General features: G+C 41.5%; 1 protein-coding gene across 14 annotated transcripts in view; it reads right to left on the bottom strand.

Annotated features, from left to right (window-relative positions):
• CBLB (Cbl proto-oncogene B) overlaps positions 1-17,329 on the bottom strand; it is a 409,409-nt gene that overhangs the window by 201,254 nt on the left and 190,826 nt on the right. For 6 of the 14 annotated variants that reach the window (XR_012024387.1, XM_072812050.1, XM_072812051.1 and 3 more), the window contains exons 1-3: positions 14,907-15,038; positions 13,568-13,749; positions 842-1,092 (exon numbers count right to left, since the gene is read on the bottom strand). Coding sequence is in view for 13 of the 14 variants with exons in the window: in XM_072812050.1 (XP_072668151.1) it covers positions 842-1,092; positions 13,568-13,735 (419 nt within the window). In the remaining variant the exon portion in view is untranslated. Of the gene's footprint in view, positions 1-841; positions 1,093-13,567; positions 13,750-14,230; positions 14,254-14,509; positions 14,603-14,906; positions 15,048-15,313; positions 15,420-17,329 lie in introns of those variants that run through there. The other 8 variants (XM_072812047.1, XM_072812046.1, XM_072812048.1 and 5 more) reach the window with 6 other exon arrangements.

Raw genomic sequence — 17,329 nt, 5'->3', positions numbered from 1 at the left:
ATCAGAAGCAACCAAGATATCCTTCAACAGATGAACAGATAAACAAATGGTGGTACATCAATGCAATGGAGTATTATTCAGTGATAAAAAAAAGAATGAACTATCAAGCTACAAAAAGACAAGGGGGAACTTTAAACACATAGTTAAGTGATAGAAGCCAGTCTGAAAAAGTTACATATTATTTGATTTCAACTGTATGACACTCTAAAAAAGACAAAAATATAAAGAGAGTAAAAAGACAAGGGGTTGTCAGGGATTCAGAAAGTGTGGGGCAGGGGAGGCGGTGGGGAAGTAGAGAGGCAATGAATAAGCAGCGCACAGGGCATTTTTGGGGCAGTGAAATTATTCTATATGATGCTGTAATGGTAGATACCCAACATTATATATTTGTTAAAAACCACAGAGCTGTGCAACACAAAGAGTGAATCCTAATATAAACTTTAAGCTTCAGTTAATAATACTATATCAATATTGGTTTATCAATGTACCACACTAGGCAAGATATTAATAACAGAAGAAATGCATGTTGGTGGGGGGGTGGGGGCGTGGGGGCGTGGAATGGGAACTCTGTACTTTGGAGTAATTTCTCTATAAACCCAGAACTGCTCTAAGAACTAAAGTCTTAAAAAAAAAAAAAAAAAAAAAAAAACAGTGCGTCATGAAGTAGCTCTTATCACAAAGAAATTTAAATAAAACTACAAGGCTTGAATAATGTGAAAAGTAAATATAGAAATGCAATATTTCTTCTGAAACAAATACTTGGGGATATTTATGCTGTGAACAAAAAGCCACATAAATATAACCTTACCATTAAAAACAATAAAAGCTGAAACACTCTTACCTGTCCTGTGACTGCTCTTCGTACATCCTCTCCTTGCCTTCTTTAAAGAGTCTTATTGCCCGCTTTGACTTTTTCATTAGACTATCGATGTAGATTTTAAAATACTCATTCTCACTGAGTTGGGCAAGTTTCTGGTTGTCATCATATTTACTCAGTATAAGTCGTAAATGCTGATATGTATCAGGTAAGATATCAAGTATATATGGTGGGCTATTTTTCAACTGAAGCTTGGGATTTTGACACAGTCTGACCTAAAAAAAGAGAAACAAAATATTTTCATATGAACCACAATAATATCTTTCATAGAAAAGTTAAGAAATTTACCAAACTGTACTGGTTCTTCATTTTCCATAATATACATTTTGATCTTAAAACTATTATCTCCAATCTACAAAGAACTGGTGAATATCTGCATCCTTCTTGATACAATTAAATCCAATTTTCTCCTTCCATTCATTTTTTTCTAAGTCACATCTTTACTTTCCACCTCTAAAGTTTTCATTCTCTCTTCTACAATATCCCATTGTTCGTGGCTTCATAGAACTCCAGTGTGCTAATCATTGTACACCACCAATAATCTCTTTTTTTAAAATAAAAATTAGGAAATGGGCCCCTTCTGCTGGCAACTAATGTCTCACATTTAGATATTATTTTAGTACACTGAACTCCCCACACTAAAGCTCTTTCATAGATCTAAATTAATGTTTTGGTATATTGTTCCTGAAACCCTGAGAAGAATAAAACAAAGAGGTACAATTTTACTAACTGAGTTATTAAGTAGTAAATGAGTGTCAGGTCAGAACGAGTCTTTTCCACCTCCCCATATTATATCCCATGCCTCTAAACATGTGTTACATAATGGTTCAGTCACTCCATCAGGTGCCACCCAACCACTGGGGCATTCAGGGCTGCCTGCAGAACTGAAAATAACTTCTGCTAAAAGTAAGTTAACCCATCTTATTCCTACCCCTCAAACCAGGGTGTAAGGAACCACCAATGAAACAATTTTTAAATGAAATCAGTGGCTATTGCACAAGAGCATACACAGTGTAAAGGAGTACACTCTCACACATAGAGGCAGCTTCACTGAGAAGCCAGTGAACCATAAGCGTGAGGGTCCCTCCAATAGCTAGCCCTCTTCCAAAGCCTTCATCACACATTTTTGTAACACTTCTAAGAGCAAGATACTTTAAACACAATTGGTTGAGGTGTCTTTTTCTTGTATGACTTAACCTCCTGCTAGGTGGCACATTTTTTGAGTTGGGGTGATGGGGATTTGAGTTGGAAATCCACTTAGTGTGGCTTTGTAGGAGGTATGTGAGATGCCCAGTCAGTTCTGGAACTAGTTACAACTGTTGTCAGCCAAAGCAATACCACAATGGATTCAGACATACTCCAAGCACCTATGGACAGCACACAGCATGGAGAGGAATACCCAATTCAGATACGGTCATTTAACTGTCTCCAATGGCACCCAGGACTGGAAATATACTTGGGCAATGGAAGAGAATCGAAGTATAAAGTGTATAGAGTCAAGATTACTTCTCTGATGTTTATGGGTTTATCAATGTTTTAAAATTTTACAACTTGTGTCTCTTTTGTCAATAGAAAAAATTCACTTTCATACTCAATTTCATACCCAATTTTGTATTATTTTTCTTTAAAAGGACCCCTCCAAATTCAGGTTCTACAAAACATGGATTCACTCCTGGTACTCACAGAAGTGCTTGAGTCAAACAGAAAAAAAGTTGAACAGTAATAATTTCAAGAACCACAAACACAATAAATCCAGGAAACAACAAATGAAAAAAAGTATTCACACTTATTATCACACTTGCTTTAAGAAATAACCTTTTTTTTTTCTTTTTTTTTTTTTTTTTGGTAGGGAGAAAAATCTGGCTCAAACTATCAAGCAAGCATCAGCCCTTAATTTAAGACAACCACTTCTCACTTTAACTCTTCCTCCTTGTTGTTTTATACAATACCTAAAACAGAAGTACCTAGCATATAGTACTGGTGTAATAAATGGATGTATAGATGGCTGGGCTGATTGAGTCTCTAAAATACTTCATGTATGTACATATTATACATATATATACACACACACACACATAAATAGTATGATTATATTACTTCCTTATTTTCATGATTGAATATACTAGTATTCAAATCAATAACCCAAAGGCACAAGCAAAGATTAAATATAAGAATATTATTTCGATCCTCAAAATCTCTTAGGTAGAATGCATATAATTTAGGAAATAATGTCAAATCATGAGAAAAGTATAGTTAAAGGGGTTAACAAAGCTTTTTACCCTCTTTTTATTTGTGTGACTTTGATACAACCAGACAAGCTCATTGTGCCGTAAAGACTGATGAAGTCCCAAGTACGTCAATGATTTAACAAATCTTGGTTGAAACAAGATATATAGTATATAGTTTTTCAATTCTTAAAACTACAAGACAGTACCACAAATTTCAAAAATACTGCCAGCCACATGCTACAGCAGGCGCAGTCTAATCTCAGCAACCCAGAACTTGGTACAGCCTGTCACAGATTGATAAATTATTATCCTGTAGCTAAGAGAATAGGCAGTTTCATATTAATTTTGTCTACTGGTGAACACTTAACTGATAAAAATTTCCTCTCAGGTATTTTCTTCAGACGTTTCAAGTAAATGTTCTTTAACAGATTATTTTAAGTGCTACGGATTTTTAATTTACTATTCTCTACCTGACCTTTTTCTCATTTGCTCTATTTCAATTGTAATTCTATCTGGAAATGTATTGCTTTATGCAGTACAATTGTTTGCATAACTGCTATATACCAGGTACTGAGCTTACTGCCAGGAAATTATAGACGACTAGAACATACTTCCTGCCTCAAGGAGTCTTGCAGAAGAGACCTAGTTCTCTATAATTAACTTAGGAGCAATGTAATTCTTGCTCTAAGGAATCTTTGGAAAGATCCTGTCCAATCCATTCATTTTCAGATAAAGAAACTAAGAACTACAAAGATTAAGGGGCTATTAAAAAATCATTAATCCAACACAAGAGCCTGCATCTTCTGAATCTCAGGCTGATCTTCTTTCTAACTTTATCACAATTTAATTAGAATTAGGCATATAATTAATGATCCCTGGCTAGCCTCATTTACATTTTTATTTTGACCCCATTTGCAAATTTCCGTGAACATTGGAGCCCATTTGTTAATTCTACAAACGTCGACGTGTCAGGCATTGTTTCAGACCCTGGGGAAGGCAGAATGAAATAAATCACAGACCTGTCCTCAAGGAGTTTTCCAGTGGAAAAGACGGATGGCTTAAAAAAGAATTATAGGAGACTTTAAGTGCTGCAACGGAGGGAAGTACAAAGTGCTGGAGGAGGATAAAGCAGCAGCTCACTCATATCTTGTCCTGAGAGTATCAAGAAAGGCATACCTAGATTTGCAAAAGGAATATTCCAGGCAAAAGGGTATGCAAAGGCTTGAGAGGCATACCCAGAGAGAAGAGCAGAAAGCCAGGAGTCCATGCAATCACTCTAAGAGGTGAGGGCACAGGGAGCCTGAGGGTAAGTGGCACAAGTAGATTCAAAATAGGATAGATTCTGTTCATCAAGGCCCCTGTGGGCCACACAGTTTTCTAAATTTGCATTTGGGAAAGTGTAACATACCATGCTGACCTATGATATGCTGCTGAATGTACAGTTCATCAGTTGGATTAGTATTAAACTCTGTGATTTATGACAGCTTCTGCCAAAAATGAATAACCCTACGCTAGGACTATGACTTCTAAGCAGGTCAAATTCAATCCAATAAATATTTATTGAGTTCCTGCTATGTGCAAGGAACTGCGAAAGTCAGAGAAAGAAAAATTGCTTTTCTAAAAACAGTATGTTAAGGAGAAAAATCAAGCTCCCCACAAAGTTCAAGTTCAGATTCAAATGACTTAGATGTCTTCTAGAAATATCTAAGTTGCTCCCTACAATGAAAGTGGTTCCCAACACAGAAAAGCTTTAAAAAGAATAAATCTACAGTCGCATTATACAATGACAAACTTTGTAGGACACCAAGTAGTGCATAAAAGGATTGGTTCATTAGCAATGTTACTCTTTGCTTTTGAACTAAAAGGCAAAACACTTAGTATTGAATTAGGCTACAAATTCCATTACAGTCATCAAGTCAGAGGATGTTAGAGCTAAAGAGGACCTTGGAAATCACAATGACCAATTCTCTCCTTTTGATGGAACAATACAAAAAACAAAAAAATGGAACATATCTGAGTTTAAAAACCCTAATGTCTAGGGGCACCTGGGTGGCTCAGTCAGTTAAGCGTCTCCCTTCGGCTCAGGTCATGATCCCAGGGTCCTGGGATGAAACCCTGCATCCCATCAGCCCCACTCTGCATCAGCCCTGCATGGGTCAGCCCTGCATGGGTCGGGGAGACTGCTTCTCCCTCTGCCTGCTGCTCCCCCTGCTTATGCTTTCTCTCTCTCTCTCTCTCTCTCTCTGTCCCCCCACCCTGCCTCCCTCCCTGTGTCAAATAAATAAATAAAATAAAAATAATAACTCAAACCCTAATGTCTAGACTTGAAAGTCAGGCTCTTTCTCTATAACACTATGCAACTGCCTGTTGTATTTATTTGAATGTATTTAGAGATTTTTACGAGGGCCTCTCTATATATGTCTGCACCGTTTCACATACATAAAAATATGTCTAATCTATATATATACTGTTATGTATGAATATGTATTCACATACATTAAATATATATTTGACCATATCAAAGCAAAGGTACAAATATAAACACAGGATTTGCTAGTGCTACAAGAATTGTAAAGCCATTAATTATTCTTGGAGCACCCCTGTATTTAAAAGAGTTTCCCCACTGTGCCTTAATTAAAACTTGGAATCAAAAGTTAACAAAGAGGCATTAGGTCAGCTAGCATATTTCTCAGGTTCACCCCAGTCCCTGAAATGTATGAAAGAAATTCTACTGAAGCAAATGGAAACTTCCACAGTAAGGAATTGTGCCTCTACTGCAACAGACTTTCATTATAAAGCACACTTCACTTCATGGAGGATTCAGTTATATTAAATCAAGTAATGTACCCACGAAGGGAAATAACTCCATTTTTAACAACAGTATGGAAACCCTGAAAGAATCCTTAGTCTGTGCTCCTCACATAAATGTTTTAAGAGGTTCCTCACTGCAATTACACAAAAGTATATTATTATGATACAAAGCATCCATGAGTTCTTCGAGTTCTTCCCACTTTAATTATAGTAGGACTTGGGGGCAACGACAAATCATTTCAATGAAGCTTTCTTTAAAAACTTTCTTTAAATATAAGCATCATTAAATAACTGACTAGCTGTAATTAAAATATCAACCGTGCATTCATTTGTTCACTATCTTCCTTCCAAATGACAACTGATCTTCCCTAAGGGTGGAAGACCATATCTCTCACTGGTCTGTCTCCGTCACCTAATGTCGAATCTTGCATATAGTAGACGCACAATAAATATTTGTTGGAGGAAAAGAAGGTGTAGGAGAGGAACGAAGAAAGAACTCAGAAGAAGGTAATATAACAAATAGGACAACCATAGTGAGTAAACCTGTCTAAATGGGTACAACGTTTTGAGAAGAATGGGATCATATCAAATATTAGGGGGTAAAGAGCCTTTTGATCCACTTCTCACAGGAAAAGGAAGAATTGTATTATTCCATGGAACGGTGTGCATGAATCTTCATACCATGAACACAGATGCCAAAATCAATCACGTAGGATCTGGTGCTAACATTTATTAATTAGCTTTACAACTCTGGGCCGGTTTCTTCTAGAAAACTCTTAGGATTATGATTCTGAGAGGAGGAAATGTAAAGTACTCTGCACAGCACCTAGCACATAGTTGGCACTTGGTACTTCTCAGTACTTCCTCTTCTTCCAAATTTTATATTATACCACAACACGGTAAACTCGGCAGATTTTGCCTACATATGATAATTATACCAAGGGCACTGACTGCCCTGTTGAGGATTATCAGGAGTTCTTTAAGTTCCTGAAGTTCTTTACACTACCTGAAACCCTGTGAAAGTCTGCAGCGTTTTGTGCAGCAAAGCAGCAAACAGTAATACGCCCGGGTCGGTACTCCTGACATGGAATTAATACATCGGTAGTACTCAGCTGATGAGGAATCTTTCACAACTACTTTTGTTATTGCTATTGGAAGACAGCATGAGTGAGCTTAACAATTATTTAAACACTAATATGTTAAAGAGCTAAAAATTTGGTCATTTTTGAAATGTTTCTTTCATTACTAGGAAAATAGCAGCAGCTTACAAATACTAAACAAACAAACAAACAACAAAAACTAACCCATATGCCCAAGCAGAGGAGACAAAAGTAGTGTTGTGGCATCACTTAAGTCACAGCATGTTTCCAAAATGATCTTAATATACAGGATAAGAACTCATTTCTATCTCAATGCTTTACTTATTTACCCACTTAATTGCTAGGAGACGGGTCAAAATATATATTGTTTATTCAATAATACACAATTTTGAAACGTGGTTTAAACATTACAAATGTTATGCCTTATATCACTTTCTGACAACCCAGCATTAAATTTACAAGTTCTCTCAAAACTCTGTATATTTCCTTTCTTCCCTCTTATCTAAGTAGAAGTTCGTTACCTACCAAGGTTTACTCTTCTACTTGTCCTTAGACTTTCCCTCCCACACTGTAATCTCAGAGGTCACTTCATGATTTCTTCATCCTTTATATTTTAGAGAGCTTCCTATTGACATCCCTCCCCCTCAATCTGTGAGCCTCTCCCATGGTGCCAGGCACACACACAAAGTTAAACTCGGCTCAAACTCTCAAGCTGTCTATCGGAACTTTCTTCCTTTTCACCAGCTGGCATACTTGTAGAACAACTGTTCAGTAATCCACACACTCGTTTTAATCTAGCCCCATCGCGTAAATGAAACTACTCTGAAAGGTTAACAATGATCTCTACTCATGATATTCAGCGACTTCTTAAATTTTCATCCTGATTGGTTTTCTCCACTTGGACTTGAATCTGGTTTTCTCAGAATTGGAAACTATCTCCTTAATTGAAGCTGTCTCTACCCAAGAAATCAGTCGGCCCTAATTCTTGTCCTACCTCTCTCATCATTGTTTTTCACAGGTTTCTCTTCTCCTTCACTGCCATCCAATTATAAGTACAACCCCATACAGAGCCAAAATGCCAATCTCTGACTTTTTCTCTGACTCTCATCTTCTGTTCTACATTGCATACCTCTTGCTGGTCTACAGCTTAAAATGCTACTTCTGTGGGCATATCTACCAAACATATGTCTCCAGTTTCAATTTCTCTGTTTAACTGCACATTCAACTTTCTGACTTCAAAATGGATTTCACTCTGGCAGTCAAACTCATCATGGCCAAAAACAAACGTATGCACCAGTTCCCAAGCTTCCTCTTTTTTTTACTATGCTCCTTGTCTCATTAAGAGCATTGCTGCCTTCAGGCTAAAAACCTCGAGTCACTTTCACTTCACCTTCTCTTTCATCCTCTATCTTTAAAGGGTCATAGGGACCTGTAAATTTTACCTTCAAGATACCTCCCACGTTTGAACCTACACTTGCTCCATTGACTTTGAATTCTCTGGCTCAGCCCTTCATTATTTCTTGCCCAATCTTTTTAATTCCTCTTGATCATTATTCCTACTTTTAAGCTTCTTTTCTCTCCATCCATCCTTTGTAGAGTCAAGGGAGTCATCTACCACAGAATAGCCTTGACTGGTTTTCACACCCTGCTCAAAGATTTTAACACTTCTCTTCTACCTAATAAAGTCCAAACTCCTTGAAAGAGTGCAAGCCTCTCCATCTTTCTCTAACTTACCTTCTCAATAATCTCCCTTTACCCACATTCCTTCAGCCTGATGTGTCCTGCACCTCACTGCAATCCAAAACATCCTGGAGAGAGTAGCTGGATAACATTTCTACCATGCTGCATTCTGTACCGACTCTTCACCCCCAGCAAGCACGTTCTCTCCCATCATACCCTATGGCACAGCACTTTATTTATACCCCATTACAGCGCTTACTACATTCTGCAGTATGTAGAACACACTACATGGAATGGGATGGGATGGGATGGGATGGGATGGGATGGGATGGGATGGGATGGGATGGGATGGGATGGAATGGAATGGAATGGGTATTTACAAATCTCGATCTTTCCGTAGATGGAATTTGATAAACGAATGATGAAATCGACAGATAGCACACAAAGCAACTTTGAAGAAAGGAAGAATTGTTGTAAGGGCTGAAAAGACGACTAACTGAGTAAGGCTTCTGTGAAATGAATGTCCTATGTCACAAGGATAAACCAAAGTAACATGACAGGATTCCTTCAAACCTTTTACTTTATCGAAAGTTTTCCCTAAAAGTAGAAAGGAGCAAACTCTGGGATCACTTCACTTAGCCAAGCACAAGTTCAAAATCTCAGTATTAAACGCTGGTCAGACGCCTACTATGTTATCATCTACCCAAGTCTCGTGGTGCCCATGATTCTGCTAACATGGAAAAACTCGCTGAGAACAAGGAAGTACATGAAGAATAATTCAAGTAAACGATATTCCCTATTCCAAGGGCCCAATGACAGTGGACTCTCAAACCCAACAAACACAAACATCAGGCATCCAAAATCTAAGTTTTATCCGACTTATAGTATTTTTCAGAAGATTGAGGAGTTCATCTTAGAAAAGAATACCTATTATTATTTGTCAAAATAGCTGCATGTATTCCAAGTACCCTTGATTGACAACCTTTAAAATATAGTCGCAGTAAAATTATAAAGATCGAGAATGAATTACGTTCCAAGCTTGACAAATGCACTGAATGTACTGAGGGTAAAAGGCAGGAAAAGGCTATTTGGCATCATCACTTTTTAAATGCTTTTAAAACTCTTTCAATAACGTAATTTCAAATAAATGACAAGGACAGCAAGACAAAACGTAGGCAGGTACTCAACTGGCTTTGCTCTTTGGCATCAATTAATTCTTTTCTAATTTCCTGAACATTCATGTAAGCTCAGTACATTTAGTATCTATTAGATGGAGAACTGTTTCTTCCATTTTCCGTCACCTGGCTAAGACGCTTGTGAAAACCATACTCAGGAACCTCACATTAATAAATTATCATTCCTCCCATACTGATTAGCCATCATTTCCTTACCCTCACCTCAGCATTTCCAACAAGAGTACAATAATGCATTTGGTCCTAGTGCCCAGCAGAATCCAGACAGACAACTGTCTGAACAGTGGCCAAAAAACAAGGAAGTCCTTCTTCACTTTGCCCCCACTGTACTTCCCAAAGGTCTGTATCACAGCCTCGTCCATACTACATGGCAATTACCTGATAAATATAATATAAGTAATACATTACCATTTACATGCCTGGCTCTGCTGGTGGTGTGCGTGTTCCCTCACAGGTCAGAGGCAGAGTTCTACATCGTATCTAGCTTTGTGTCCCTCGTGACAACACTTAGTAGGAACACAGTAGGCCCTCAATAAATGTTTAAGGGTTTAAGAGACCCATCTCTGTAATAGCTTTGGAGCAGATTCCATATTTCAGGTATATCTGAACCTGGATGCGTAGTCATGAGTAACAGCTCTATCACTGTATCAACCAGGCATCCAAAGATTGGAAGAGTTCGGGGTGAGCTATTGACTTAAACTGACGCAGAGCAAAGGCCAGAAAATATGTCCAAAGGAGATGCTTTGGGATATGCCACCATTCTTTTTCTCAGTACACTGATGTTTGGTCACAAAACACTTAACATCTCTCAAAAACAAAACAAAACACACACACACACACACACACACACAAAACTGAGCGATGACTCCCTCCTACTCTCAGTGACCTTGTATAGAAAGTCTGTCCTCTGCCAACAGAACAATTCATTGGAACTGGAATCTCAGCTGACTGTTTTAAATTCTAGGGGTCAGGGAACAGTAAAACGACACACTTACTGGGCATTCCTCCTACAGTCTGAGACTGCTTCCTATCCCCTGTAAAAGAAGTTATTTTATTTTGTAGGTAGCTGAAATGTACCCAACTTAAAGTTCGTTTTATATTTATATACTTCTAAGATCTGCCCTTGTGGGAAAGAGCTTCCTAAAGAAAAAAAAAAAAAAAAAATGCTAACTAAACACCTAACCCTGCCTTTCACATAACTACCAGTTAGACCTGAAAGTTACTGTTTTCTCTTATTCACAAGCTAAACTCAGATTATTGCGGTTATTTTATAAAACAGATAACATGTCGAGGGATTAACTTTTGGACTAATAATAAGCATCCTGATGTGATTACCAGGACAATGTTGAGATTATGAACCACTTCCTTCATCACTGACAAGGAAAAAAAAGGTAAACACATGTGAGGGATGCTTCTGCATTACACAATTAAATAAAATATATTTTCAGTTAGGAATTATCAGTGCCTTTTTATCACTGTGTGATAGTGATATCTACTCTTTTTTAGCTATTTATGTGATTCCTCCCCACAAAGCCCATAGATGCATTCATAAATGAACACAATAATTGCCCTTCCTGACAAATAATGAAGACAAGTAGGGAAGGCCATACCAGTGCACCTTTGCCAACACCCTTACCCACATTCCACTAAGTAGAGACTTGCAATAACAGTTTTCCTTATGAGTCAAGTTTCTCAATTGGAAAGACCAAACCCAAACCCACAAAAGGGTTAATAAAACAAACAATGGCAGAAGCTTAACTACCCAGAAACCATCTATTTAACCCTAACCCATGGTGAAATCATTAAAAGTGGATACAACTTATGTTAACCATCAGTTACAAACCAAAATTATGAATACATTTCTTAATGTTTGAAATAATAATGGCTTTATGTTAACTATAGCTCACCACTTCCTAATATCACTTTTTTTTATTTGACGTGCTAATGTTCACTCACAAATGTACAAATTCTGACCACTCACAGAAAGGTGGGAGGTGCAGCTCCTTGCTAGAATCTGACTCATGTATTGCCACTCATATAACAGGTGAATTAGGGGAGAACCTTGAATGCCTTCTCTTATGCCCAACCAATGATTGAGGCAATGAGAGTGACCTTAAATTGCATCCTCTTTAGAAAAGCAAAGACAGCTAGTCTTGTGCCTGCCAAATATACGCAGTTCTTCCCACTGCATACTCTTCATTCTTAAGTATCCAATGCTAAAATCCAAGCCTGACCTCAAGTAGCAAGTTGTAATGTTCTGACACTATGACATCACTCTGTCTGGAGCATTTTAAAATCACAATTTGAATAAATTGGCAGAAGCTTAAATAGGTCACACTGAAGCCCAAAACTACGGATATTTATCTGGCAAAGATTTCTGGCTCTGCATATACCACCATCGGCTCTAGAATGGCAGGCCTATCAGTCATGTATCCATCTGTACTTTCCATAAGCATAAATGAAAATAAAGCAAATCTTATTACCTTCCTGTATCGCTGATAATTACACGCTGACAGTGGCTTTTTTGTGACAAATATCAGTACACAGTTACAAGCCAAAGTAAAAGCGACTGCTACCATATGATTTCAAGGAGGCTTCAGCACATCCCTACAAAGGATTTTCTTTTTTTTAAAAAACCTCTATTTCTGCAGTCACAAAAATATCAGGAGCCTTGCATCAACTACATTCATAATTAGCCCCAAATATCTATGAAATGAAACCAGATGGTGCTACAAACATTTACTGACATACAGGGGACAGTACTATTGCTTCAAAAACAAGAACTATTAATTCTGCACAGCAGCAAGCTACACCTTAAATCATATTTATTTCATAATCCTCCTTAGTAAGATAGGACACTGACAGCTAGTTTCTCAGGAGACTCCTGTAGAATATCCAGCTTGCCTAGACTTCTCAGGGTACTGACATCCAGCTTGATTTCTTCTTGTAAAATTATAATTCATCTGAAAGCAACATGCAGAAACCACAGAGGTTTCTGATACTCTCAGCCCCACCACCTCCATCATAAATTTTCCTTTCACAATAAACAATGTGCAATCGAAAAGGTTTCCTGTTTCAAAATGGAATAGATGAAAGAAACTGTAACTCTACCATTAACAAAAACAAAAAGTTTCTTAATGAAAATGAATTGTCACAGATGAAAATGGAAACTCTCTCTCAGATACTGCTTCCTCACTTAAGGTCTAATCTGGTTCTTCCTCTAAGTAATTGTCTTCAGCGTCACCCACTGTGGTTGTCAAGAGTGGTCCCTCAGAGGGTTTTCTTAAAAATACTTGTTTGCACTCTTCTGTTATTCAACAGCAACACAACCTCATAAAGACAGAGCAAACACTTCCAAAGTATTCTACGGCCATGTACCAACAAAGAGCAGCCAACAGTAAAAACTTTGCATATCTGAGTCATATAGAGGAACTCTGAACCTTGAAGAGTAGGACAAAAGGTAAAACAACAAGTCTTTGCTCTGAATCCAACTTTTTAAAACACACAGAGTGGATGTAAGAAAAATGGCCACTCCAAATCAAAAGGCTGTTGCCAAAACAATAATTATGAATTAACGGTAACAATAACATTAATGAGTGGTGTAAGTACAACCAGAGGAGAAGAAACCATACCCAGGACAAATAAGGCAATGCACAGGCGCAGTCGTACGGAACTTACCACTTTGTCCATGAGTTTCCAAGTTTTCTCCACCGTCCTGCGATCTGCTGCTGCTTGCTTCGGAGGTCCAACTGCATCTTGAATAGCATCAATGATACCCAAAATCCGTCCTTTTCGGGGGTTTCCTCCTCGACCACCAGGGTTTCTGCCATTCATAGAATTTGCCATCTGGAACCTTAGTTCTTTGAAAGGCAGTTTAAAAAAAAAAGAAAAAAGAAAAAAGTTAGTTGGTCATGAAAATGTTCCCCGAGCAGAAAACTGAACAGGTTAATTTGTACCCAACTCCATCCTCCTCCATCCGTGAGAACAAAATCCAGGGTCCCAGGTTCAACTTTTCAAGAGCCTCTGAGTCTGCACCCTCCCTCTGTACACACGACAAACAGTAAGTAGCCTCAGACTTGCTTTGGGGGCACTAAGAGTTACAGATGCACCCTTCTCACATTTCACGTAGCAAAGCCTCCACTAGCACCCAACTCCTCAGACACACACATACACACCAAAAAAAAAAAAAAAAAAAAAAAAAAACCAACAACAAAAAACCCACAACTTGCACAGGTTTCCAACTAGATATCCTCCAACTAGATAAGGACACACTGTCCTCCTCATCCCTGCCTTCATCTCAACGCAGCGCACCCTGGACCCCGAGCTCCCAGGGAGCCTCACTTGCACGGTCGGACCCGCCGAGTTCTACAAACGTAAAGATGGTTCTGCAGGAGCCCAAGGGGCAGGCGTGCTGCCCACAAAGCCTCAGGACCTGGACTGTCCCCGCTGGAACCAACAAGTAGGGACGCACGGACTCGGACACACGCACACGCAGTTCTCTAAAGCAACGCGGGCAGGAGTTGGCTCCAAGTTAGGAGCCGAGTAAACCAACAAATAACCCATTTAAAAAAAAAAGAAAAAGAAGAAGAAGAAGAAGAGGAGGAGGAGAGAGAAACTGACAAGCGCGGGCGCAGGGAGGAGAGTCCCGTGGCCTGGCCGCTCCGTGGGCCCCCCCGGGGGAGCGGGGTCGGGAGCTGGGTCGGGAGCGGGGTCGGGAGCGGGGTCGGCCCCTCCGCGCCCCGCCCGGGCCCAGCGCGGGGCGAGGCGCGCACACGCGGACGCAGCCCGGCCGCCGCCGCCGCCGCCGCCCCTCCTCCCGCCCCGGCCGGGTCTGCGCTCCCGGCGGGCGGGGTCCCGAGGCTCCCGGGCCGCCCGCCGGCCCCGCCGTCCGCAGACACGCGTGTGCGCGGGCCCTGCTTTCCACGCGCCAGCCCGGGGCGCCGCAGCGCGCACGTCCCCGAGGAGGGAGCCGAGCCCGGAGCGCAGGCCGCCGGGACCGGGGAGACGCTGCCATTACCGTCGAGCGCGATCCACGGCCGCTCTCCCCGCCCGGCCGACTCCCGGCGAGGCCGCCGGCCGCCGCAGCGCCGCTCCAGGAGGCGGAGACCGCTGGCGGGACACCCCACCCCTGGCGGGGACACGCGCGCGCGCGCACTCCCACACGGGGGCCGGGGCGGGCCGGGGGCGGGGGCGGGGGCGGGGCCGCGCGCGGCTGGGCCAATCCCGGGCGCCGCCGCACTGCGCGACGGCGGGCGGCGCCAATGAGCGGGAGGCGGCCGTGCCCCTCGCCCCGGCTCCCGGTCCACGTCTCCCACGGTACACAATGGCCCCCGAGCGAGGCCGGCTCGCGGCACGTCCCCCACGGACAGGGCCTCGGGGGGTGGGACGCGGGGGCGGGGGGCGACCTGGGCGCCCTGGGCTCACCCGAGGCCGAAAGTGGAAAAGGGCAAGGAAATGGGAGAAAGGATGCCAGGCGCCGGGGAACTGGCCAATGAGGAGTGGGCGGGTGGGCGTGAGCCTTGGGAACCCGAGCCGGGCCGCCGGGGGCCGGAGGGCGGGACTTCCTGCTCCGCGCACCTTCCCCGTCTTTTGTTTCATAGCAACGGAGTAGTGGCCGCGAGGGCGTCCCGGGCGGGGGCGGGGGCGGGGGCGGGGGCGGGGCCGCGGGATCCCGGCCGCCCCCCGGGCTCGGGCGCCGCTGCGGGCCGGCGCGCTGCCCCCCAGGCGCCCCCGGGACGGGACGCGCACCCCGCGCCGAGCAAGCGGGGCTCGACCCTGATCGCCGGCCCGAATCCCGGAGCTCCTGAGCGAATCCCTCTTACTGTGAGCCCCGGGGAGGGTCCGCTCCAACCAGGCCGATGAAACCCGTACAGGTGACGGCGCCGACCAAAGAGTCTCCACTAATCAGGCCCGGGCGCCGCAGCGATCGCCAGCACGTGCATCACGCCTTTTAATCTAGTACAAGTTTCTGCAAAAATGACTGAAGGGGAAACCGCTTTCTGTTGTATTGTGTTGGAGGCAGCTTTGTACCGACTCCGCCTGAAGAACCACCTTACTGCATCTGCCACTCTCACCCAGCATGTGTGAGCTCTCCTCTGTGGTCCCCTCACTATGCCCTTTGAGAGCACCACATCTGGCTAGTCTTAAAAGGGGAAAAAAAAAAAAAAAAATCTGTGCCAGGGCCCTTCTTTCAACAAGATCATACATTAAACAAATGTCCCCTGTTTCTTTCTGTTTAGCTTCACTCCTACCACAGGTGCTACCAACAATCGCTCTGGGTTGTCCTGCTTTGGAATTTTCTTTCCACTGTGGTTGGTAGTGCTGGATGCGCTTTACACCTTAGGCTTCTCAGATGTTGTGATATGTTGTGTCTTTAAAAAAAAAAAAAAAAAAAAAAAGGTATTTCTATTTTTTTTCCCCTAAGCTGTTAACCTGATAAAATATTTCGCAATGGTTCTAACCACTTTCTAGCTAAAGAAACATTTCAGTGCTGTGATGACCGCTGTCAGGGATCCTGAGTTGTTACCATTTACTCTACAGCCCTAAATTCAGTTGGTTAGGATTTTCATTTGGCGAAAACGGGCAAAATGAGCTCTTTGCTACTAGTCAGGTGATGGAACGTCGTTCAGGAAGTAATTTTGTTTCTTGCCAATATTTCTATGCCAATAATTAAAGAGTAGTTCCTTGTCTTTACATTGTGTTTATCTACAATAGTGCTGACCTCTCCATATCTCCTCCACCCATTCCTATCTCCTTTACTCGTGGTAACAGGAGCTACATTTGCTAACGCTGCAAAAGGGAAACATTTATTAGGTCCCCTTCTTAAATAAATTCAAAAGTGTATAAACTGTGTATAGGTTTTTCAGCACGTAGGAAAACAGTGGCTTAAGGGAACACTATAACTAAGTGCATTACTCATGTTCACATCTGGATAAGTGTAGAGTAAGTAAAATACATGTTATAGCATGTGGCATTCCTCTTCCATTAGTTTTGTAATTGAAAGAGATGACTTAATGAGAAAACGCATTGCCTGTGTTTCAAGCATATCATATTGATACAAATTATAAGCTTTATGGGCTATGGTAATGCATATATGCATATATATATATACACACACCTATATAATATACACAAACACAACATAAAAAATTACCGCTTCATTTTCAACTTTGTCAAAATCATCTAGAGTCTAAGTCAAGTTCTGACATAGCAGAGTTCCCATTTGAGCCCAAACTGGTATTCAGGGTCTGATGATGTGCTATGTCTGATTAATTGGTGGGGCAGTAGCCCTTCCTGCAAGCTGTTAGCATGAGTTGATGTACATGGGAAAATAAGGACCTATTGGGATAAAGCTTCATATCCCAGGAGCCTCCAATGGAAACACAAATGATAGGGTATAAGAAAGGGCTGCATACTGAAGGACTATACATAGGAGCGGAG

Source organism: Canis lupus, chromosome 35 (assembly GCF_048164855.1).
Source record: "Canis lupus baileyi chromosome 35, mCanLup2.hap1, whole genome shotgun sequence".
NCBI classification, from domain to species: Eukaryota; Metazoa; Chordata; class Mammalia; order Carnivora; family Canidae; genus Canis; species Canis lupus.
This window is presented reverse-complemented; position numbering and strand designations above follow the sequence as displayed.